The 26074-nt window shown below is 43.9% G+C and overlaps 1 protein-coding gene and 2 long non-coding RNA genes across 12 annotated transcripts in view; 1 reads left to right on the plus strand and 2 right to left on the minus strand.

Annotated features, from left to right (window-relative positions):
* The window catches only part of LOC118176822, a 104184-nt gene extending 96294 nt beyond the window's left edge, over positions 1–7890 (plus strand). For all 3 annotated transcript variants that reach the window (XR_004755534.1, XR_004755535.1, XR_004755533.1), the window contains exons 2-4: positions 3667–4064; positions 4925–5065; positions 7287–7890. This is a non-coding gene — a long non-coding RNA (uncharacterized LOC118176822). The remainder of the gene's footprint in view (positions 1–3666; positions 4065–4924; positions 5066–7286) is intronic.
* On the minus strand, positions 1575–2443 carry LOC118176823. Its single transcript, XR_004755536.1, has 3 exons — positions 2312–2443; positions 2137–2217; positions 1575–1835 (listed from the first exon to the last, which is right to left on the minus strand). It is a non-coding gene; the product is annotated as an uncharacterized LOC118176823 (long non-coding RNA).
* An 8426-nt stretch (positions 7891–16316) lies between the features above and the next one.
* NFATC2 (nuclear factor of activated T cells 2) overlaps positions 16317–26074 on the minus strand; it is a 105129-nt gene continuing 95371 nt past the window's right edge. For 7 of the 8 annotated variants that reach the window (XM_035344034.1, XM_035344032.1, XM_035344030.1 and 4 more), the window contains one exon: positions 16317–18924. In XM_035344034.1, coding sequence (XP_035199925.1) covers positions 18869–18924 — 56 coding nt within the window. In that variant the 3' untranslated portion in view covers positions 16317–18868. Of the gene's footprint in view, positions 18925–23353; positions 23442–26074 lie in introns of all 8 variants that reach the window. The other variant, XM_035344031.1, reaches the window with a different exon arrangement.

Consider the following 26074-nt stretch of genomic DNA (forward strand, 5'->3'; position numbering starts at 1 on the left):
CCATTTCCTGCTTTAATGGTATTTACGTTCTCAGATTATTTTGTTGTAGGTATATGGGACAAAATGAAGGAAGAAAATCAATGTATCTGGGGCTGTTTGTATTTATAGCCAGTAATTTTCTTTTTAAAAACTGCTAGTTAGTGTTGCAGAGATGTTCCAAATTCCCACTCTCTAGAGAGAATTAATTAAGAGAGAGACCTTCTGGCTCTGCTTCTGTAGGAAACTTTGAGGAGGCTTCTTGCTGTTGCTGGTGAACAGGTCTCTGAGTCAAGCCTCACTTTGTGCAACTTTTTGCCAAAAGACTACGTGTCATTTGTATGATAGCCACTGCAAGCGTCATGTGCAAGGGAGTGGGTGTTTGGGAATGCCGGGTAGCTTATGGCAAGAATTAAAAAAAAAAAAAAAAAGAATCCAGCAGTTAGACTCTGCACGAGGAAGTGGATATGGTTTTCAGTGTTTCATGTTTAATTCTCTTAGTATTTCTGGGTATGGCAAATTAGAATAGTAGAGATTAGCACAATAAATAGTATCATTCACATGAAATTTATTTTGATACAAAATGTTCTCTCTTGCCCTACAGACAACCAGCTACTTAAGCAGCTTGTCTGTCCCCAAAGGAATTTGTAATGGTGATAGAAACAACAAAAAAAAAGATACTCTTCCCCCAATAGAAAAGTTTGAGAGAAGACAGATCCTTGTCCCAATGAAAGTATGGCTGATATTACAGTAAGAGATCTCAAACAGAGGCTGCTTTTGGAAGATGCATGTTGAGGATTGTTAATGATGGAGAGGGAACTGACTCATCACATCATCAATTCTGCTCCTCTGCCAGTACAACACAAAACATCTTTTATCATCACACTCTCTCTTTCTTCAGCATTTCTTTTTTAAATTAAAGGAGTTTAAAACTCTTTAGAGCTCATCTTCCCCCTTGCCAGTCATTTGGGGTGATAGAGCCCCAATTTGCCATGTGCAGGAGGACTCTTCCCATCCATGCATTGTCAGGGACAAGCCAGAGGATGAATTTCTTGGCTTATGCTTTCACTCTTAGCACTTAGTTGCACACATACCATTTAGCTGTAAGAAAACTAAGCTTTCCCATCTGAGTCCTTTTTTTTCTTGTCTTAATCCCTCCTTTCCCTTTGTTGCAGAAAAGCACTGTTTATCTTAGTAGGGACAGCAGGAACACTCTGGCTGCATAATTGCCACGAAGGCTACAGAGTGGTCCAGACGGTACCAGTTTGCACTGATATTTTTCTGGAGCATGCCAACAACAAGCGGCTGCTTTGAGAGCTGAAATTGCTGCTTTTTTCTGTTCACATCTGCATTTGATTTTCAGTCAAGACTTGGTTGGTGAAAAGCCAACTAATCTACAGTACTTAGGTTTTTATTTTTGTTTTTTAAGAGGCTGGTTTGAGCCAAGTTTAGTGCCACAGAACTAGTTTTTAATAGATTTTTTTTTCCTCCTGAATTATAAGTACTTTTGGATACAAACTATTTCAAGTAGATCTTGTGGGAAAATTATTATTCACCATTATTTCTTTGTATCAGTGTCTCATGTATGACTATTACAAAGGACCAAGACCTCGTTGTGCCAGGTGCATTATAGCACAAGTGAATGGCAAATCACATACCCAGGCCCTTGTGGTGTCAGGGATGCTGCTGGGTGCCTCCTGCTTCATGCTCTGGAACCAGGGAATCAGGAAAGTGCCTTTTGTAAGAACTATAGAAGTGATTTCCACAAGTTTTCCATGAAACTTTGGGCATTTTATTTGGGCTGGTGTCACATCCTCTTCCTTTGGTGTTTTGGTGGCAGATGAAGAATTGGTTTTGTACTGAAGTTAAAGTCATTGCTTAATCAGAAACTTCAAAGGAACTGAAAAAGGATCTGTGTGTTTCAACCATCTTAAGCTTTGGGGGACAAATATGGTACTAAAAAGATGAAAAAGTCTTGGCTTACAGAGTTTTAATTTTCTTAAGGCAATTTTCCCGTGAATTACAGTAACAGAAAGCACCAACCTGTGACTTGCATGGTCTGCTGAGGGAATTCTAGTATTGCTTCTCATCCTTCATTTACTTAAGGCTCCAATTTACACATAACAGACTTTTAATAGAATTATTAAGCTGTTCAGCAACAGTTACTGTTGCTGAAGGATGCTGAAAACCCTCTGAAACTGCAGTTTCCATTTAACATGGTGAACTTTGGTTGGGGCATTGCTGGCTGAGAAAGAGAGCAAATTATACTATTAACCAAGTAAAGGTACAAGCAACTAAACCACCACAACAGGAGAACCACCAGCCTTCAACACACCTTGGTGCTTTGTACCTATATGTTAACATGTGTTCGTGCAAAATTGGTTTGAAATCCCTGGGTTGGCCTGGTGTACGTGACAGCCACAGTGGCCACATCCACGAGGCACTGCAAACCCAATGCCATCTTGCCCCTCCCAGCCGCCATCTTGCTGTCTGCAGCTGCCATTTTGTCCCCCACAGCCGCCATTTTGTCTCCCCCAGCCGCCATTTTGTCTCCCCCAGCTGCCATTTGTCCCCCCCCCCAGCCGCCATTTTGCTGCCCCAGCTGCCAGCTTCCCGCCCAGCCGCCATCTTGTCACCTGGCCCCACCACACTGGCATCCCTGTGCCCCGCTCCCTCTCACGGTGCCTTGCCTGTGGCAGGACGCTGACCTTTCAGCTTGCCCTAGTTCTTCTCCTTTTTCCTGTAGGGCATTAGTTTGTGCAGATTTTCTACAGCTGGTGTTTTTCATCCAGGAGACTACGTTTTAGTGATGTAATTCCTCCAGTCCCATCTCTGCCCGGCCACTCTGAGCATGTGTGGTGTACTTGCTGCAGCTTGTTAGAGAGCATGTTTTAATAGTTGAAAATATTAAATGACTGTGTGGTTGTAGGGCAAAGCACAGACCTCAATAGTAAGTAGCTAAATAGCTATTAATAGCTAAAATCTTATCACTCTTTTCTGGTTAGTCGTTTAGACAGCAATGATACTAACTACAGTCTCTGTATGGAAAATCTACTAATTTATCAACTATCTTCAATTTTTAGAGTCCCAGTCCGAGTGGACTGGATGTTTAAAAGCATATAATACTTGGAGGCTGCAGCTGCGGTGTTTTTCTGTTCAGCCCTGCTGAAAGCTGGCAGCCGTGTTTGTACGGGGCACTGAGCTGAGGGGGTTGAAGTGCCGGTGGTGATGCCAGCAACAGCCGCTGTATGGGCTTGGGGCTGCCACCCCCTACGGAGTGATGGGCTCTTGTCCACCCTACATGGAAAGTGGAACACGCAGAGTTTTAAATCACTGCCTGTTTAGTCCTTTTGGGACATTTTTAGGGAGCTTGGGTAGCTTGATATGCCTTCTGGGTAGATGCAGTGGCATCTGTTTCTGCCTTCCCTGTGGCGTCTAAAAACCTTCCTCTTGATGCTGTTCATGCTTATGTCCAGTATATTTGCCTGTGTATCTGACCTAGGCACCAATGTATGTAGGATGGGCAATTTTAGGTTTTGAATTGAAATTTCTTTCCTTCCTCCATGCTTGGCCTTCGGAAAATGGGTTTCTATTTTTTTTTTCTTTTTTCTTTTTTCTTTTTTTTTTCTTTTTCTGGAAGGAAGGAAGGAAAAGCATTGAACTTCTGTTTACCTCATTTTGTTTGAACAGAGCCCTGTGTGTTAACCCTCCTCCGCACAATGAAACTCTGTACAGTGAATTGGCTAAGTGGGTCCTTATTCAGGATCATTCATCACCATGGCACGGCCTCATGCATACATGGCAGATTTACATCAGTGAAACTGAGGAATAAAAACAAAAGGCCCATGATCTGAAGGAAGGGCTGTCATTATTTATGAAGCGCCAGTAATGTGCTGAGGGTGAGATGAAGATCTGATCAGCCTGGCCTCTTGGCTCACCCTGCAAGGGTGCTGGTGGCAGAGTGACACACAGCTGGTGGCTGCAGCAAGGACAACACGCTCAGCAACTCAGGGCTCCTTAAAGGCATTCTGCACACTAGACGCTCCACTTCAAAAATCGGGGCACATGTATGGGAAGTAAGTCTAATGGTGAGTACAGACAATAAAATGAGTTAAAGGAAATAGTGTTGCTGTTGCACTTGCTTGTTTGAAACCTCAGGCCCTTAACGAGGCCAGGGAGCCCCAGTGATAGTTCCAAATCCCTGTGTTTCTTCACCTGCTTTTATCTCACTGTAGCAATGTTCATTTTGTCCAAGTAAAATAAATGTCCTCGCAAATGTCTGAGAGGAAGTGAAGAATGGAAAACATGCTCGTTGGAGTCAGCAATTTGTCCCATTTGGGGGCTCATATATATATATATATATATGGGAGCTCATCTATATAGATACATAGATATAGATATATACACACCTTCCTTCTGTCTTTGTGCTGCGTGTTATGGAGGGACCAGCAGCAGCTCTTCCCGATACCTGCAAGCCAGGCTCAGGCCAACTTTTGAGAGCGTCCTTAGGATGCTGCTGGGCTGGGCGCATGGCACTCACTGTCAGCTAGCACATGCTGCTCATTCACAAATTCTCAGCTTTTTCATAGCAATGGCAATGCTTGCTCAACAACCCACTGCCAGGCCGTGAGGAAGCCTGATCCCTGTCTCTGGTTCCTCATTGTTTTTGTTAAAGGAGAAATTGCATCTCTTGGCACTGGTCAAGAAGAGAGTTCTTCTGTTTTCCGAGGCATTGCTTTTCAGTGAGTGTCTCCAGCTGCAGCACACCCCTTCAGTCAGGGCACTGACTCATGCTTTTTGCCATCACGATCAATCTGTTTTCATAAACAAAATTAAGTGCACTGTGTTTATTCGTTAGGGAGATTTAAAGTTAGATGTCTCTCAGCAACCACGAAAAACGTTTCATGGGATGAAATTCTCCTCCTTCCCCTCTTTTCTCTTTTTACAGCTAACGAAAATAGATTTGGGACACTAGCCCGATGCTATCAGTGGACTGATTGTGTGCATGCTGATGTGCAACACGATGACTGAAGAGACGGTGCTGACAATTCAGCTGCAGTACATCTCAGAGAGTCACTGCTCTAGAGAGGTATACTTAAAATTACACAAAGATGAACAAAAAAAAAAATGTGGCAGGTTAATGAAATAGGCTTTAAACACTGCTCCACATAAGCACAGTGCAGATGAGGGGCCCCGGTTTGCCAGTGAGAGAGAGAAGCTTGTCTGGCACATGGTGCCAGCTCTCCAAAAGCCTCTGTGCCAGTGGCACTCACATGGATGGTTTTGGGTAGGACCAATCCTGCTTCTGGTCCTGGGTGAAGCCAGGTGAGGCAGCTTGCCGAGGGAGCCCTGGGGGAGCAGCCGGATCTGCTGCTGTTCTCCCCACCATGCCCATATCACCCCCAGCCTTCTCCTCTCCTTCCCACAGTGGGAATACAGCTGAAGCCAGCCCTGTATGCTGTTTGACAAAATGCAATTTGCCTCCAGTGTTGTTAAATTCTGGGCGGGGTCTGCAGCAAGGTGAGAAGTACGTCCAGCCCAGACTCCCCACTTCATGGCTCTCACTCCCCGCTGCTGAAGCTCCTACACTTGCTGCCACCTGATGCACTGATGACATCAATGTTTTCCTCATTAAGACTGGACTAATGTCCCCAGTATGATTTGAAAGGAAAGAAAAGTCTTCAATGGTTAAGTCTGAAATAAATTAAATCACACGGAAACTGTATGAGAGAGTTCATGTAATAAGACAGATAAACTGTTGGGACTAAAACAATCCCTGTGCTTTCATATAGAGTAAGTGTAAAGGAAAGTAGGAACCAAGAGATGGCATGAGGCATGTGAGAAGTCAGAATCCAATTAAAGTAATAAATAAGCCTCTGCAATTCATGCAAGTTTTAACTCAAGCTTTGAGACCAACAGATTCTGCATCTTGGTCAGCTGTAGCACTGAAAAGGGAAAAATGCCAAGTTTTATTAAGCATTATTAACACATATAAATTCTAATGCAGGCTCAAGAAAATGAACTGGATCAGATTGAGCAAATCTGTACAGGGACATGTCTTATTCATTTCAGCCTGCTAATACAGATTTACTCCCTAATGTATGTTGCCTCTTACCATATTTTTCAGTGTCCCGCTGTGACGGGGTACTCCCTTCTCCCTTGGAAATTTGGTTTGTGCTATAGAACCTAAATCAGAGACTTGCAAAGCATCTCCTGTGCTGAGCTCATGCTTCCATTCAGATTGCTTTAATCCTGCAGAAGAAAATAAAAAAATAATCTGCAAACCAGTGGTGAGCAGCAAGGGCAGCAGCTCAGTTGGGCAGGTATAATGTCAATGTACATGGAGCGTAATGCCAGCATCTGAAAGAGCAAGATCTGGGACTGAACATTGATTAACAAAACCACATTATTACAGGGTGGAAAATATATCTTGAATTTCTACTCATAACACTCCCCAGTGCCTTCTTTATTAGCATGCAAATTTTGTACCCATTGAAGAGGAAATAAACTTGGAATTTGCTGTCTTTGCAGCAAATGTAGAAGGTAATTTGGCCATTCTCGCAATTCCATTTTCTACCACATACCATATGTAAAGTGAATACCTTTCGCTTGTACTTCAGAGGGAGCCATAAATCAGAAACAAAGGACAGCAGAATAACAGGGTGGTGTTTCTCCTTCTCGTGTACCAGGTGCCTGGTGCCAACAGCAACAATGTCAATATGAACTGCGGTTTCCGTGCCAGACTATTATACGGGGCTCTGGTGTGGCGGTTGCTTACCTTTCAGCGCTCAGCAAATGCCCATGCTTGCCAGCCCCATGTCTTTTTCGGGCCATTCCTCAGTACGAGATGCTTGCAGTCTTCTCATACTTCATAAATCGGGGGCAGAAGGAGCATGGCTCTTGATCGGAGCTCAGGCTATGGGTAACTGGGTTTTGTCCCTGGTTATTCCAGTTGCTGGAGCTGGCACTTTGGTAAGTCCCTTCCCCATGCCTCAGGTTTGCCATCTGTGCAACCAAGGTTATAACATTGCCTTGAGAAATTTATACTGTGTGGATGAAGAGCACTGGGTAAGACCAAGGAATTTTGTTATTTTAAAATTTTTACAATGTTTTCATTTCTCTTTGACTGACAGCTAATGCAGGGAGTCTTCTGGCTTAGGTTCCCACGTGGAAAATTGGGTATATTGATTCATAGAGGAGTTTATTGGCTAGAAGAGCATCTTGTCTCCAAAAGCATAACCTTATCCTGCCAAAAGCCATCTTATCCTGCAGCCATTCTTAAATTGTTGCATCTCCAAACATCATTTCAGGTCTCTTCTGTTGCTATTTCGCTTGGATTCTTCCGTCACAGAAAAATGTGCTGGGTAAAGTGGTGGCCAGGTTAATTTTCATCTGCCACCAGGTCAGCCCCTGACTGCAGTTGCTTATGAACCATCTGCCAGGCGACCCTCGCTCAGAAGTGAACCATCCTCACCTTCAGTCAGTTCCACGCCTGGAGCCATACCAGCGCCTGGGGGACATGAGGTGAGAGCCACCACCAGCTGCAAACAGGAGGTGAGTGCCTCCCAAAGGACTTTGACAACTTTTCTAAAACAGCCTGTCATGCTTCAAACCTGCTTATTTCCGAACCTAAAGAAACACAATGCAGAGGAGATCTCATCAGGCACGTGATGGGCTCCTGGTCCCCAGACAGGGCTGCTTCTCTGTCAGGGACAGGTCCAAAGGTTTCAGCGGGCCAAAGCTTCCAGCAGGGTTGAACGTGGTGCTTGGAGTGCCAGCCAGGGAAAGTTCACACTCAAACCTGGTGTCACGTATTTGAAACAAAATTTGTCACTCAGGTTTGGAGGAGGGAGAGGATTCCTGGTTATTGCCCATGCTGCATTTTTTTTCTTGACTGAGAATGAAAATCAGTATGACACAGCAGGTATTGTTTAAAAAACAAAACAAAACCAAAAAAAAAAAAAAAAAAAAAAAAACACCTTTTTCCTCAGATTTTCTTCTCGCTCAGCAAATCCCTTTTATTTCCATAAGTTCTCCTGACGGAGCTCTCACCATGTCCCTGGGTAAGAAAAACAAAGCAGCTAAGCCTTCCTCATTAGACGTATTTCAGAGGCCCTGAGGCTGGCCAGCAAGATCTGGCTTTATCTGATACAGCTTTAGGAAAGCAGATTTGTCCAGGACCATAATGAATACAAAATAGATCTTGTTTAGATGTAGCTCTTTAGTTATAAAACGTGTTTAGTTTAACCTGTTTCTAAAGAATGGAGGGATAATTGCTGCCAAACCCTCCGTGTTTTGTGACCCAGAGAAATTGCAGGGGCAGAATTCAGAGCCTGCTGTTCCTGCGTTCATGTTCACAACAGCTCTGCTTTGCACCACCACTGAAGGCCGTGGCAGCCCTCCAGCCCGCAGCGCTCCTCCTGCCCCGCGGCTGCGGTGCGTCCCGGCTGGCAGGCCCTTCCCGTATGGTTTTCCCATCTGTGAAATGGGGCTACTGGCTCCTGGCGGCTGACTGAGTGTGCGGTACGGGGGAAAGGAGAGGAGAAAAAGGCCAGGAAGTCACACAGCCATTGCAGCAGCTGTGTAAACAGTGGTTTAATAAAGCGCTGCTGCAATTAATAGAAACGGCATCACCCACTCTCATCGCCCGCTGCCCGCTGCATGAAACACGGTGGCAGAGCTCAGCCCGGTGAAACATGCCGCTTTCTTATGAGGGAACTTAGAGGCACAAGGCGGACCAAGCTGCATGGAAGACTGGAAAAACAAGGTTTTCCAGACAAAATAGTTTTCACAATCATGAAACACTTCCTAGTCTTGGCATGGCCTTGTGCGAGCTGGGGAAGGATGGCTGGGAAGCCCTGCAGGGGCAGGTGGGGGGCTTGTCTGCCTGCCCGCCTCTTGGCATTGGAAATGCTGAGTGTCTGTGCCCTGTGCCTGGAAAAGTGGGTCTCTGGGTGTCTGCTGGGGGAGCAACCCCCTGAGCTTCGCCTGGCAGTGCTGCTTGCTGCCTTTTGCTGGGGAGGAAGCAAGCTCCTTCGTCAGCAAATGCAGCTAGGGCACAGGCTGAGGGTGCGATGTGTGATGGCGCGGCGTGCGAGGGTGCTGCACGTGAGGGTGCTGCACGTAAGGGTGCTGCACGTGAGGGTGCTGCATGTGAGGGTGCTGCACGTGAGGGTGCTGCATGTCCGCGTGCAGAGGTGCTCCGTGCACCACGCAGGGTGCACCAGGCGTGCTGCCAGCAGGCCCCGTGTCCCCTCCTGTCCCTGCACACGCGGTTGCAGCGGGGCCGGGGGTGCCGCGGGCGGCGCCGTGCGGCAGCTATGAGCGCTGCCCTGCAGGTGGCAGTGCTCTGCTGTGCTGCAGCCGGGCGCCGAGACACTGCCTCGTCGTTTTTGTCTTGCTAAGGGGGGCAAAAAAAAGGACAGCCTAAAGAGCAGATTTTATACAGCCTTTGCTTTGGCCCCAGCCTCAGCCCAGGGGAGCAGTGCAGTTTTAAGGCACGGGATTACATATCCCAGTCCCGTACGAAAGCCTAGGAAATGTAAGATATGTGGGCATGGTTCAATTCCATTTCTTCCTTCCACTTATTTCTTGTATTATATGGCCTTTTGAAAAGTAAATGACGCCAAAACGATTTCTTGCAAAAGCCCTATATACATAGCCAGCAAGGATCCCGATTTATGGAACTATTTGAGTTTAGAATGGGGAAAGAGAAAAATAATAGGGAAAGAAGGGCACTTCAGTGCTAACCGTAGACTAAGCTATTCGGTGGCGATTTCAACTCAGAAAAGAAAGGTCTCTGCTTCTCTCCTTCCCTTGCCTTTAGTGCTGCCTCACATGAAAAAGCTGAGAAATTTAACATATGTTAGGCTCAGGTTTCAGTGGCTCTCCCGTGCCGATATAATCAGCCATCTGAGATGGTTTTCCTGACAGTACCCTACTTTCAATAAGGTTATGTAAAGTGTTCATGAAAAATTTACTTAGGCCGACATACCCCTCCCAGGCCGTTCCTCCCACCAGCCGTAAGGCCCCACCAAGTGTTTGATAAATGAAGAGTGTCCACAGGGAGCAGGTCACACTGGAGCCCTTCGTATCCCTCAGAGGCAGGGTAACCTGGCAGTCAGCGCAGCCTCACTTCCACTGGGCTGTAGCCGGTGGCATAGGAAATGAATAAATTCTCCTCACTGTCAGGGTCGTGTACTCATACCTAGCACCGCGCTGGGCTGGCATGGCCCATTCGTCACACTCTGCGAGGCCCAGCAGCTGTGCTGCCGTTGGGGTCCCCGGACAAAACCCAAGCAGGCTCCTGTGCTGCTGGCTGTTAGCAGCCGCAGTGCCTGTGCTATAGGCTGGGAGGAAGCCACTTTATAAATTAGCCCGGAAAGCTTTGTTAATGAGCAGGACTGGCCCAGGGCTCCCGCTGCACAGAAATGACACAAATGAAGCCCCATTTCCCATGGGTGTTCTTCATATGGTGGAAGCCCTTTAATTTTAATTTGGGATGGGCAAAGTTGAATGGTAGCTGCAGCAGGGCTGCCAAGCCCGTTTGTCCTTCCTGCACAGGCAACAAGATGTGAGGATGCGTGTTGGCAGCTGGGAGGGGCGACAAGCTTCTGAATTTTTGATGGCCTCAGGTTCACTTCATGTGAAATGCTGTCACATGGATTTGTGCCAATTTTTGCCATGACAAAAATGTAAAGACAAAAAAAAATAATAATGATGTAGCTGACAAAAAAGTCACTGATGTCACCTGTCAGGACTAATACGGATCAAACTCCCCCTGCGGTTAACCCAGGCTGTCATTAAAGCTCTGCCACAAGCTCATAGCACCCGCGGCACAGCTCAGCGCTGGCGGATTTCCCCCAGCAGGGACAGGGAGGGCTCCGCACTGCATGTCCCGGTCTGCTGCCAGCCTCCAGCGGCACACTGGGAGAGGAGGGTCCTCCCATCGCAGGGCATAAATGCCACAGCTGGTGGAGGAAGTTTTGTTGCGCTTTTCCTTTGATTTCAAGAAACCAAGGCTGCTTGTGCCCTATGCCCTAGCTGTGGCCTGTAGGTTTCGGCCTGAAAGCCCATTTCATTCAAAATCCCTAAGCAAAGGTGAGCGTTCAGAACTAGTTAGCGAACAGACTGTAATGCACAAATACATCCATCCTTTTAGTGTTTATATGCCTGTGGCAGATATTGTTTCTGTTTCATTTGCCTGCCTTTCTTGCTGTGCTCTGGCTCCACACTCTCCCACTTGATTTCGGCTGCAATTTTGGTCCTACCCTCAGCTGAATAAAGAGGTGCCTTTGTACTGCAGTCACCTCCAGTGGATATATTTGGCCAATTTGCATGCAGCGCTGCTCCTGCCAGCCTCTCCCGCCTCCCCCTTCCTCCAGGCCTTTAGGTTAAGTGGTTCCTCACAACCTCAGCAATTTGGCTGTGCCAGCAGTCTTGCCCTTTGGTTTAGCAGGAGCTCAAATCCTCTGTATGGGCTCCCCTGCCCGAAGTCTGTGTAAATAAAAATACTTCCAGCCCCTGTCCAACATGACTTCACGGAGATGACAGCTGCCTGCAGCGCAGAGGGTCCCAGACAAGACGGGGGGCAGCAGGGACAGAGATGACCAGGACAGGTTCGAGGGGAGCTCATCTTTTCTGAGCCACACACTGTTAGCGGCGGTTGAGTGTGACCACCTGAGCAAGCCAGTGATGATGTATTTAGAAAAGAATCTGGTATTAAGCTAAAAGGCAGCTTCTTAAATCGAGTAAATTACATTTGTATTAAAAACAACAACAAAAAAATAACTTGTAAATCACGTATTTACACAATTGAGCACGCGAGCAAGCAAGGTCTCATACGAAACCCAGATGTTCATTAGAAACATGGATTGTTCTTCCTTGCTGCTACCATGAAGAGTAAACTGGGAAGAAAGTCAGCTATGTCGAAGGGGTATAAAGGAGTGAGTTAAGTCTACAAAATCCAGGAAATTTCCCGTTAAGACTAAAAATCTGGGGTACTATTGTAGTTTTGTAATTTGGACCCAAGCTATAAATTAAAGCCAGAGTATCAGATCAGGTGCTCAAGTTCGCAGCCCTTAGCTGTGGAATTTCCAGGTTAAGTTACTTAAATTTTCCTGTTGCTGAATAAAGCTAAAATCCTGTGTGCCATATATTTGCTCATCATAAAATGTTCTCTCCTAGCCAGTAACAGCTTCTTTGTTGGCGAAGCCTGTCTGGTTTATGAGCTTCCCAGCCTTTGTACAGCGTACTGGGAGTTAAGAACTTCCACATGGCTCTCGCTCTGAGGCTTTTGTGAATAAGCAAAGCAAAGCGCTTGCTCTGTGTCCAACAAATGCATCAAATATGGTTTGAATTCTCTGTTTTTAAATGCAAAGGATAATATTGATTCTGTTAAGGTAAATGTCTTTAATTGTATGCTATATAAACTTGACTCTTACTGAGACATAATGGGCTCTGGGCATGCTTCCAGCACAGCAGTATGAAAACATATCTCTTGGTGTCTCCAATACAGAAACGCAGAATTAAGATTTAGTTGAACAAAAACGTAACGGAGCACATCCCCAGTCTCTAAAAAACTTAGAGTATGGAAGGCCATTTACTCAGACAAATTAATGCTGTAGCAGGGCAAAACCCCTGTGGAATACCTGCTGATGTGGATTGTCTCGTGCTTTTTACTGGGGTGGGGGAACAGCAATTGAAGAAGTTCATTACGTTAACGCTGTATGAATCAATCTCATCTCTCCACACTCAGAAATCTTTAGGCATGCCGTTGTGTTTAGGAGGGTGGTGAAGACAAGAAGACTGGGTGACTTGGCATCAGTTTATAAAGGAAGATAAAGGTATTTAAGAATAAACCAAACACTCATGCAGCAGATGATATCCTCTCATTTATTGCTAAACTACCATAGTACAGGCAATATATAAAAAATATTTTACAGATGATAGCAAAAAAATTATTACATTGGAGGTTAACAATGTTGTCGTAGGAATGTGAGTTATATAACCCCTTTTTCAGTTCTTAAAATTAGTCTTTTGAACAAACAGTTTAATTAAAAAGACATCTGTTAGAATAATTTGAGAGATGCGTATCTGTTAACATCGGGTTTTTCCTTGGCATATGGGCAAGGCTTCAACAAGGACACTTCTTGAGGTGGGGGGAGCAATTCATAATTACACAAACGCACACACACACACACAAACACGGGTCCCAGTTAGGCCACCACTGTTAAGGCTCTGCAGTACCTTGACTGTGTTTCCCAGGTCTCACCGCGCTCCTGTAGTAAGGCACTGAACCAGCACCGGTAAAATGATGGCAGTTTAATCCTTAGAGCTCTGCAAGAATAACTGGTTATTCTTCCATCACGTATCTGGGTATGTCTGACGTACTACAAACACGTGGATCGTTATCCATTTTTGTGACTCGGTCATTCCAGAACTTTCTACCCAATTCCGCTATTTTAAGAGAGTTATTGAAGAGAAACTTTATTAACTTCTCCCCAGATAACCACTCACTTACAGCCTATATGAAGTATTAGACTATATGATGTACCAGCATCTCCATTTCAAATTTTTATTGTAGCATGGGTCAGGTCCCCGTTTTTAAAATTATTTCATTATTTTTTATCTACATGAAGAGCAATGAAAATGGCTAAACAAATCTTAAACAGACCATAATGGATTAGACACTGAATGGTAGTTAAAGAAATTATACCGGCTATCACCTGCTGCAGTTATAAAGTAGCAGGCATTAAAGACTGACGCCAACATTCAAAATGTGGGTTATTCATTCTGAACTGAGATGAATAAAGAACTAAAATTTCCCATGTTTGCTGGCAGATAGCTGCCTTACATTTACATGTACGGAATCACTGCAATGTAAACGACAAGGAAAACAAACAGCTGATTTCTAGAGAATTTGCAGTTCTCCCGTTCTACACCTGACAGAGGCACCTCTTCCTATTGCATAGGAGTACGTAATATAAATAACAAACACTCGGAATTGCAGGTAAACTGGAACTTCAGGTGATTTTATGTGGTGCAAGATTTATGAAGATGTGAATCGACTTAAGATTTGAAATTAAGATCCTCATTTTCTTGAATCCCAGCTGGCAGATAATTGTTCTCTATTAAGTAGCAATTTGAAAAGAAATGCAGGGAAACAAAGTCAGACTGAAATATTTAGAAACATCCTTCTGAAGTGTTTAAAGCTGTCTTTGAAGTCTTTGGAAAATGTATCAAATACATTTTGTTTTAGGACAATAACAATTCAACGACAATTGCATAGAAAATTAATACACTCAGAAAAATGAAAACTGATCCTTTATAAATACTATCCTTAATCCAAAAGGTGTTGCATATTTGGTCAGACAAAAAGCATAGGACATTTTTTGTAAAGATATGGATTACAAAATAGACTTTAAAAAACATGCTAGCTAATTTGAGAACTGTTTTAGATATGTTATCAAGCAGCAGCATTTTATACAATAGAGAATAACATAGTGCTGGTTTTGGAAATATTCTACATTCAGAAAATGCTGTATTCCTACCAGAAGAATGGAGTGATACATATTTACATGGATACAAATAAAGCAAGTGCAAAAACCATGGCTCTTCTACATTCTTTCTACCAATAAAAACACATACATTAGACACTTTCATTCCATTGCTGTTCAGATCTTACATTTTGCTCATTCTCATGGAGAAAAACAAAAACAGGACTTCATATTTCATTGCAAGTATCTTCACAAGCAATTACTCTTCTGGCAAACCGTACTTCCAACACCCATAACTGACAAAAAAAAATCTTCCTGCTATCTGTCCACTCCCATTCCACTCTTAGATTGTTTACATATCATGAATGATGATTTTATTCTACGTATTCATATATTTGATGCAGATGTTTATAGAAGCTCATCCTGTATTTGCAGCCAAAGCTTTGATGGAAAAATTGAAGTAAAAAAATGCACACACACGCCCAAAAAAAAAAAAAAAAAAAGAGATGAACTTTGAGTTCCAATGAGCCCCATGTACTTCACATGGTATAACTTTGATGGAAAATGCATTAGAGTTGTTCACCCTGTAGACAATATATTTGGAGGCCTTTGGTACAATGGCAGGAAGGCACTGTGGTGAAACATTCAGATAACTGAGGAAAGACAGAATTTCCTCATGTGCAAATATGGCTATCTTCCAGATAAAGTGAGAACAAATTACTCATAAAATGGTATTAACTCTTCCAAGGTTAAACTAATGCTTCTACAGAAAGAGAGCAAGGTGTATTATGCAACAAAATAGTAATACTGAAAAAACACTGCTCAGCAAGAACAGGAAATAATTTAGTACTGTATATTTTGAAGTCTTCAGCCTAGCTATATAATTTTAACATAGCAGTTTTCTTTTTTAAAAAAGAGACAACAATGCGTAACGCTATGTCTGAGGATGCTCCTTTTCTCCAGAAATAAATATAAAGCTGGTTAAAGCTGTATTATTTAACTAATGGTGGCACGTATGAGCAGATAGAGTAGCACAGCCTGACCTCACGTAGCTGTAAATAAAACCACTAAAATGTAGTCTATATTATATACATCTCATGAACACTCGATGCACTAGCTGGCTCCATGGGCATAGGTCTGCCCGACTGGAGCCAATTACAGGAGTGTGATCCAAGTTTGTAATGCTGTGTGTGTTTGTACAGAAGCATTCATGTGTGTGTCTATATATTATAACCATATATACTCACATGGTCATACTATATAATCATGCATGTATATGCACCTACACAAACACACAGCCAGATTAGTATCTATGCCTTACAAATGAGGAAGAAATACTGCTAGTGCAAGCAGGAGTAAAGCACTTGTAGCATATATATTAAAAAAAAATTCCTCTCCCTCTCTCTACAGCAAACGTCCTGCAAGAACACATCAGAGCAGTGTTTATCTTATCCTTCAGTTGTAGATCTCATTTAAACATGGTGTATCCTGCACAGTAGCTTCAGTGGAGCACTGCAGAGGCTCAGGGCATCTGCCTGCATGCATCCCTTTTAAAGCTTAAAAGCTTTTGCTATGGGTCCATACTTTACTTGTCTCTTTTATACATGTTTCATAGAAAAAAGGGGAGAAGGATGCTTAAATGATCACTGGGGCACAGAGGCAAAAATTTAAAATTCAAGTCAGTCCAGATCCTGAACACACATACTACAGTTGCATGTTGCGGAGGAAAGTTGCTAGGGGATTTGGTGTGCAGCTATCCGACTTAAAGATCAGATGTTCAGCTGTATGAAGAGGACTATTGACAGCCAGTTCCTATTGGCAATCACCAGATAAGCAGCAATATGTTCAGACCATATCTATGTGTCTAGAGATTTGCAAAGAAGTTCACATTCTTTGATATTTTATTTGAAATCCAGCAAGAGAAATGTTTGTCAGTTATTTGGGGATTTTTTTTTTTTTTTTTTGTGAATGGGTTTATGTATTTATTTTATTTATTTTCTCCTAGGTCTTAATCTTGCAGGTTGGATTGGGGAAAACTAGATGGTCGTTTTTGGCAGCGTGAACCCTGTGAAACTGTTCCTTTGCTCAGCTGCAGTAGAGAATTTCTGACAGGCAACTTTTGTCCTTAGGAATTTTTCAAAATTGTCCAAAATGTCAAACTGCATTACAAATCCATAATACATGGCAGATTCTGGCAACATGGCAGTTTAAAAACAATTCAAAATAGCTTATTTGAGGCATGTGAGCCAGCTGAAATGCTATACAGTATAAGTGCTGTTTAACAATCACTAACTCCCCCATGCAAAGGCCATTTCAGCTAGTCCAAGCCTCAGTTTTGTTCCTGCAAAAGTAAGTATAAAAAAAGCCCCTGACTTCTGCAGTGACAGGCTGAGGCTTGGCTCCGCTGGCAGCCATACTTCCCGGTGCAGCACACGGTGCTCACACGAGCACCAGCACGCGGCATCCTCAGCCAGAGACCTGCAGGGACATCTCGGTGGTGTCGCTGAAATGGGAGCCAGGGGACTTGTTCTGCGACAAAAGATTTCAGTCTCACCAAGCAGGTAACGCCTGCTTCAAGGGGGAAAAGAAGCAAACTTCCCAAGCCGTGATATTAATGTAAGTTTGGGATTTGCAATGGAGAATGGCTCTGCTCTGGTTATGGATGCAGACTTGGTTGAAACCAGAGCTGAGAGCTGCTCTTGTGAAATTCAGCTTTCAGGTTAAAATTGTAGCTGAGGCTAGGGTTGGATGTTCTGGCAAGTCTCATGCTTCTATCCCTCACTTCCATCTCTCACCTTGCAGAGTTTGAGTGTCACCTTTAAGTGGCAGAAAATATATTCTTCTCAATACTCCTGAAAAGAGTTCTGTTGAACTGAATCTGTAGGGTTTGTGCGAGTAGGCAGCTGCTCTGCTGGTCTTCTGTACCCATATAACCTAACTCCTACTGTGAGCATATTGGTAATCAGCAAAGTTTGCTGTGAAACAGCTGAGAACAGGGTAGTTTCACTGTGTTTTCTAGAACAGAGCTCAGGCTCTGCACTCATAACAAATACCAGCTTTCCTCTTTTACAAAACCACTAAAGATTACTGTGTACTGCCTACAATATTATGGTGACTTTTTACTGCACATTTTTTATTGACTCTGGATGCCTTTTTGTCACAGTGGGGTGCAAAGACACACCAAAATGTTATAAACTTGCTAGCTGTACAACTGCAGGTGGCAGAAATTCTCTCTTACTGTGATAAGCATGTGTCAGTACATTATATTCAGACACATGAAGCAAAGCATAACAAACATACTAACTTGTGTGGAAATTCAACCTTTCCAGAAGTTGCTGGTAGCTTTGCAAAGCTGAAGAGACAAGGTGTATGTAAGGAAGTGTATACTTTTTTCTGGAACATATGGCTTCTGTAAAATGCAAATATTTTTGCAGCTTTGCAGCTTTGTGTGGTTAAACATTACAGCTGCTGAGACAAGGTACCAGCCAACGGCAGGTTCTGTGTGAAAAGAAACAGCGACAATTTATAAGGGAGAAAATATCTAAGATGTGCTGATACACAGCCTAAATATTAATGAGAGTAAATAATAAAAATCTTTGGGTTCACTGTAACTCCTATATATTAATTTCTATTTTATGTGAGTTTATTGTACCTTGGGACAGGTGTTACAACTGCTGGATTGCTCTTTTCACTGGTTGTCTGCAAGCATCCTTCTCCGTCAGATTCCTATCCAGTCAGACAAGAAAAAAATGGAGAAGACTCCTGGATTCAGCTGATACCTACTGTTTGAGATACCGATCACAGTGCTCAGGGTCAGAAAATACAGCTTTTTCTCCCAGGCTGGATAAAGGCTGAGTAAGCCTGGGCTGCCTCAGTTTCCTACAACAACAACAAAATTCAGAAGGGCTTTGTGACCTGGAGGGCAAATCATTGTTAGTGAACTGCAAAATGCTGCTATTCTGTTACGGAATATGTTACTCTTTCTTCCCTCATTTCCCACCCCACCCAAATAAGCACTAATATATAATCTCCCTTGCTTTGTGTGGTGTTCAGGAGTGACATCTTACTTCTCCCTTATTACTCAGATAGATTGATCGATACGTAGCTAGATATTTTGCAGCAGGCTTGAAGAGTTTCCTCAGACAGATGCTCCGTTACATGAGAACAATACGATCTTTGGACGAAAGGAAGGGTGTCCTTTTCGGTGTTTACAGAGAGAGGTGGCGAGTTGCTTAGTCAAGGCTGTCAGCTTGATGCCAATACATTGTTCCTTGCATTGAATTGGTGCCTTGAGATGAACAGTTAAGGAAGCAGGAGGTTGCAGGGGCACTGGAAGGATCTAAGAGGTCAGTTATGGAAGGATTCGGTAGAAGTTGTCTCACAAATCTCTTCTTCTATGTCTGATTTCTGGCAGGGAGTCCAGAAAATTCCTTCCTGATAATTTCATTAACTGTGAAATAAAAGAGGAAGAAATGTTAGAGCACTTTCAAAGTCATGAGAAGTAAAAGCAATCCTTGGCCAGTTTGCTGTTAAGCTGAAAACATCCCATTTCTATTGATAACATAATTATTTGGATTTAAATGTTAAAATTTTAGCCTAATAATGCAGGCTACATATTTTTAGTAAGCAAGGGGGAAGGAGAGGAGAGAGAGGGTTTACACAGTGTTTGGCATGCTTCAAGTACCATGAAAACACAACTGACAACTTGTACCGTGTGTCTAGTACATGCTACATCCCCTGTGTAACACAACTCCTTCACAGACATTTCCTTTACCTGCATTAAAAAATAATCTCACAGTGTCCGAGCATTTTAACATTTTCACTAGGATGAAATGAGAGTATTCTGAAAAGAGAAAGGCCGGATTTGGAGGCAACACAGTGCGTAGTGCTGAAAACACTGAGACTGCAACTGAGGTGCAAAAGCATTGGCTTTTTTTTTTTTTTTTTTTTCTTTTGAGAAATCTCACTGCAGACTTTATTTGATATTTTCATTCTAGTTTGTTTGTAGATTGTAGCATAAGCGAACTTCTATACAATGCTATTAGAGTCTGGGGACAGGCTTGGAAATAAAGCTCAAGAGAAGACACTGAATCACTTCATTCTCTGTTTAAAAAGAACTGAACAATATTACATTTTATACGCAACAGCCATTCTCTCCTGTACACCTTTCACATGTTTGCCTAAAGCACCCTTTGGTACCTCCTGGCACAACTTTTCTTTCTAGGCAGTGATTTTGTTAAGAGAGAGACCTAACACAGGAGCGTTTTGGTGCAAAACTCCAGAACTGCCTGTCTGCGGGCTCTGTTTCCATGCAGCTCCTTGGCACTGCATTCATGGGAGTAGGGGGGATTGCCAGCTTTGGGAACTGCTTATTTACTCTAAGAAATTTGCCTTAAAAACAAAGACCAAATTTTCTAAGGTTTCAGACCCCAAATCTAAATGATTTCACCCCATTGATATTTCAGGGCTAAGACAAGGACTAAGTCAAAGCTGAGCAGATCCTCACCCAAGCCTGATTAATTGTCAGGGATGAAGCTGTAAGACTCCACAATGCTTAAGCCTGTTTCTAACAAATGATCATGAAAAATAGCAATGAACACAGTCTTTCACTAAGAAGTAAATATGGTGCCCCATCTCGTGTTGTCTGTGGGAGAACACGCGCATTAATTTATAACAGTATGACTAATACTGGTACTAGCAGTGAGGTAAAAGAAGCGGGCACCCACTCTCACGGGGTCATTTCCTTTCTAAAAACAATGGAATTTATCTCAGAAAAAAATAAAATCAATGGTTTGTGCGAAGCTCAGTGCTGTTGCTATACAGCTATCTGGTGTGGTTGGAGGTACTTCCAAAGGGCCCAACATCTGCACAGAGCAGTGTAGGTGCTGGGTGGGAGGAGCAGGGCAGCAGTCCTCTCAGTTTCCAGGTGCCCCATGCCCTGTGCTGATGGAAGATGAGGAGGGGGCTGAAGGCTCTGCAGGGTCTCACTGGAGAAGCCCACCCATGGGCTGCGCAGCACAGCAGTGCAGCGAGCTGCCCTGGTCTCTGCCCTGGGCTGTGACACGAGGCACATCCCATCCCTCCGTGCTCAAAAATCCCCCTGTGAGCAGCCTGGATTTCTGCTCTTTCTCATTCCAGCCAGGAAATGCCCGGCTTCAATCAGATCGGTGCCTGCTGAGGAGCATATGGGCCAAAAATAGGTGTGTGACAGCCTGGCCTCTCCTGCTGCCCAGCATTCTTCCACCGGGTGGGCCCTGCCCTCAGCCTTTTGGGTGAATCCGTGCCCGTGAAGCACATCGTGGGGGGGGATTTGGTTATTGCTGCTCTGCAGTGCGAGCAAGCAACCAGAGGGAGGTGAGGTTGGTCTACTTTCAGGCACAGCCCTCCTGCAGCTCAGTCAGAAGAGCTTCCTGTTTGCTCTACCCAGGAAATGAGAGGAGCAGGTCTTCAATGGAAATTTTTCACAGTCTCAGCTAAAAATAGCAATGAGGTAAAAGAAGTGGGCACCCACTCTCACAGGGTCATTTCCTTTCTAAAATCAAGTGGGCTGAGGCTGCAGGCCGATTTATTTATTGACAGGTTTGTTTGAGCTGCCAGCACACCAAAAATGCTGTGTACGAGTTTCCTTTCATACAATGCAGCTGCCACTTATGGAAACATCAGAGCCAAGTCATCTTGGGCAAAGATGGGTTAAATATTAGGTGAACGAGCAGGTAATTAATGGCGTTTGCTAACCCCATAGCCTTCTGAGGGGTCCCTTTTTGGTGCTGTTGCTCAGGCGAAGCGAAAGCTGTCGAGCAGCAATAGCAAACCGCGAGCCCCGAGCCCAGGCAGCGCGGTCCCGCTCGCGGCTCCAGGCAGGTGGGACGATGCGGTGACGGGCTTACTCAGCCTGCAGCCTTCACTTTCCCTCCTGCATGCTGCCTTGGAGGTCAGTGGTGGGTTTTGTGGGCTGAGGTTATAGACGGACAGCAATCTGAAGAGAGCTAGAGTTGCAGGGGGACGTGCAACATCAGCCCTGTGGAGGGGCTGCAGGACCACGCTCGAGGGCACAGCTGGGCTCCCTCTGTGAGCTCTTACAGGTTGCAAATTACGGTTCTGTTGTATCTGAATGCCAAGGTTGCTCCCTGGCATCAGTTGGCCTGAATGTCCTGTACTCACCCTGAGTTCCAGCTAAATTCATGTGGTGAGGGGAGTGAGGGGCAATTTAGGCTTGGCTACACTGGAGCTCCAAGGGAAGGATGTGTCAGTCAACGACTGCCCAAGCACAAAAAGCCCTCAGCTACACCCAGAGCTCCTAAACCTACGTAACAGGAGTGGATCCCGAGGCAGGTATCGCTTTCCCAGCTTGGAGTCACTTCCACGCAGCCTGGTGACATCACCCACCTTCAGCGCATCTGCTCCAGAGATTTGGGGAGCACTTGGATCCAGGCTGAGGTGTAATCTCAGCAACTTGGGTTTCAATAGCAGGGTGAACAAAACCGGCAAACTGAGACATATCTAAACTTCAGAGGAAGCTGAGATCATGCACGGAACTTGCTATTCTGAAGTCCCACCTATCTTTTTTTGGTAACATGGTTAAAATGTCTCTCAAGTATCGGTTCTCATTATCTGCTCATTTCTAGCTGCGAGGAAATAGAGATAACGTGATTAATAAATAAAATGTTGTTTAAGGTGCCTGGCATGTGGCAGCTCTGGAGCACACTGCTGTTGATCCATTTAATGAGCGAGACTAATTAAATGGGGACATGAGGACATATGCAAAGATTATGAAAGATTAAATCATTAAAAAAAATATTGAAATTAGAGCTGACGTCAGCCATCCAGACCAAGGAAATGCCTAGTGAGGCCTGAATGTCTTCAGCATATCCTGTTAGATACTGCTGCTGTATGGGTATTGCAACAGCTCTGGTGCTTGGAGATCCCCAAATTAGCTTGGGAGACTGGCTAAAATCACAGGGGGATGTCTGCGTTATTCTAATCACCCAGCTTTGATGGGTTACAGTCAGTCTCTCAGGCTCCGCTTCTCAAAGACGTTTAAGACTCTAATTCGCATCCTCTCAGATAGAAATCTGGAGTGTATTCGCTTGTGGGATGATAGTGGGTTGTATTAAATACCGAGCTTCGACTAGTAGTCCAGAGACAGAAAACAGTCTCCAGTTTTAGCTGGCAAAGAGTCAGGCTCCTTGTAATTGATGATATACATGCACACACTCGTATGCATGTGTGCGCGCACACACATCCACACACGCATTGGCATAACAGCTCTACTAGCATTATTCTGTGTATGTGGCTGGAACACCAACGCAGCCAACGCTGTATTCGCTGCAGTGTCTGGGGTTTGGGGATCCTCTCAGAGCGAAGGTCCCATCGGAGGAGGCAAAGCCAACCTCCTGTGGGTCGCTCCCTGCACCGCGCTTGTGGGCACAGATCCCACACGTTCCCCGTTGCTCTGCCAGTGTGGCCGAGAGGCCTGTTACATGTGCAGCCAGCACCAGGCTCACGGGGAGGGACCAGTGGCACTTCAGGGACTGGGGTGGGAAGTTGAACCCTGAGCTTTTAGCGTGCCGTGAAGACGTGAAGGCAAACTGTGGTACTAGCGTGGTCCTGGCTGCTGCCTGGGGACAGCAGGATGCTTCGGCCCAGCATGCACAGCCCCGTCTCTCCTTTCCTGCCCACCAAGCCCCGGCTAATGCAGGACAGCTCCGTGGTACACACGTAGGGAAGAAAAAGAATGAAAAAAAATTAAAGTAAATTAAATAAGATTTTAAACCCTCTAAGCCAAATAAAAAGGGGCATGACTTTTTAATTGAAAAAATAAATAAATAAAGGTTAAGAGAAACACACAGCTGGAGAAAAGGCAGAAAAATACCAATTACCTTTCTTTTTGATTGCTTGGATCAAAGATCACAGTCATTCTTTTTCATATAATGTTTTGTATCCAGCTAAGGTGTGTATCTATCAGCTCTGAAAAAGATTTGCAAAACCATTTTTGAGAAAAAAAAGTAACCTTTGGCCTATGTTGCAAGGCCAAATGTTACAGTTTTCAGCTACTCTTTCATTTTGTGCTTTAATTTATTAAAAGGACATTTCAGCATATACAATACATAAGGCAGAACGTAACCGCTGACCTTTCTGTTTGCTCAGATCCAGCACTAAGTTTTACTTTTTTTCCCCTCTTTTCTCATCTGATATTATCTAAAAATAAGTATGCAAATAATTACACTCCTAAATTAATCACAAAACATATGAGAAATGCTGGTAATTTGATCTGAGACTTTGGAGGCACAGGAGGTCCATGTGTCTGTGAGTCAGGTCAAAGACTAGTCACTGCCTTTTGCAAAACTCAGTTCTATTATCATCTTTGTGGCCCAAATAAAGCATGACATATTTATGCCAGATCAAAAGTCAGTCCCTTCTTTTAAATAAGAGCTCTAAGCACGGTGGCTGAGTAAATTACACTTTGCTTGAGTTGTAAGGAACAGGAAAGATATGTGCAAAGAAGTTATGCAAGTTACAGTCTTTCCTTCAAACACAAATGAATTTTATTTTTTTTTCTCATAAAATGGCAATATTTAAGATTCTGAATCTTTTTTCTTTCTTTCTTTGTTTTTCTATCTGATTCTTCTGGATGCATCATGAAAGCATTTGGCACTTGCCACAAAACCATATGGAAATTAAAAAATTATTCCAGTATTAAGGAGGAAAAAGTGCTTCTTAAAAACTAAGCTAGTTTTGAGTACAAGATTCAGAAGTGCCTTTGCTGCTGGATTTCAGGTGACTATATATAGAAGAGAAATATTTTAGTTGGCTCCCTCAGATTGTGCAGCCACGTATCATACGCTGGAACCTACCACTCAGTACACAGCCTATTTTATACTCTGCATCCTGGAAAATCAGCCTCTGCACATGCAAGCAGAGCAACTAATTGACTGGTAAATACGAGCTGAGGTGTATCAGGCACAAGGAGCCCAAATCCAACAAACTGCCTTGGGAAAAATACCGGGGTAGGGGGATGTTTTTATAAATCAACAGCAATGAAAGGCTTTTTCTGGAAAATTGGGACAGATAACTGCCAAGAGGTGCTCAGCTGTAAAGCTTTGCTTTAATTGCATCTCCACCTCTCCAAAGGGTTTTTCTCCGTATTGAAATAATGTCAGGAGAAGCACCCTGGAACTTTTTTGTACTGCAATCTGTGTGAACTATAAGCCTCTTTATAAGCCTCTTTAATGCCATCCAGCTCAACAGCAATCGTGTCATCTCTGTCAGTTATGCAAACTCTTGGAAGAAGTTACTGATCTCAAACTACGAGAGCCCCAAACTGAGTCAAGTCCTGTGATGCATTTTTGCTACAATGGTTTCAATAGACTCAAAACCCATTGGCATCTTTCCATGAATTTAACATCATAATATAGATATCTGATGGAAAACAGAATCTAAATAAAATACATATTTTTGGCTAAAGCCTGTCCCAACTGAAATCAATAGCTAAACTCCTTGCGATTCACAGGATCTGTATTTCGCTCACGCCATTTAACTAACCTCCCCTTCTATTTCAGCAAGCTTCCAGAGTGAGGTGCAAAAGAAAAAGATCGCTATCTATGGTACCATCCTACCCAAAATCTTTAACAGGAAGCTGCGTGTTTCTGCAGCAAAAGAGCAGAAAATACAGATAGCATTGCTGTTAAAAAAAAAAAAAAAAAAGTGTCCTAAATTCACCGTACATCAAAAGTATCAAGAAGGAAATACTCAGAACACAAATCTCTCCATGACGACACCCCAGAACTTTTAAGGATTTCCTAAGCACTTCCACTATTGTCAGTCTGCTTCCAGAAAAGACCAAAAGCCTATTGCTATGAAACATCCGTGTTAGAACTGAGGAAGAAGTGTGACCTAGTGGTTAAGGCACAACTGGACAGTGGGACTCACAGCCTGGAGCTCTGCTATGCCATCATCTTGCCATGTTGCCCTGGCCAAGCCCAAAGTGCTCCCAAAGGAGCAGCTCTATCAAAGGTTTGCTTGAGTCTGAAAAATGCAGACAGAGTGTGAAAGTCACACTCAGGGAACTTAAATACTTCACAGAAGTATTGAACAGAAATCTAACAGAAAAAAAAGCCAGCCTGGGATGATGGTGGCCTGGAAGGAAAGGAGCCTGTGTGATGATGACATGGAATGAGCCTATGCGGAGTGTGTGGACATAGTGGAGAGCACTTCATTTACAAAAGACTCCTACGGGGATGTTTTCAAGTCCTTAGGTAGCCTAAATCCCAAACTACCAAAGGCATGAGGTGCTGAGCTCAGGCACTCTAAGCATCCTAATAGCCACCAAGGTAAGATAGCAAGATAACACCTCTAAACCCACAGTCATCCGTCAGGGTTGGAGCTCTCACTATCTCTAAAAATTAGGTCCAAAGTATTTCTGTTAGGATGATCAACATTGAGCCAACATAGGCTACCAAGAGCACTTTGAAGACAGTGATCTGACTTCGTTTGATGGCATCCAAAGACAGACTACAGAGCATCCCTCACCCTGGGGACGCTGTGTGCTGGGGGCGCCGGGCACCACTGTATGAAGCTGGCTGCTCTCTCCACCAATGGTG

The sequence above is a fragment of the Oxyura jamaicensis genome, chromosome 20, assembly GCF_011077185.1.
Source record: "Oxyura jamaicensis isolate SHBP4307 breed ruddy duck chromosome 20, BPBGC_Ojam_1.0, whole genome shotgun sequence".
NCBI classification, from domain to species: Eukaryota; Metazoa; Chordata; class Aves; order Anseriformes; family Anatidae; genus Oxyura; species Oxyura jamaicensis.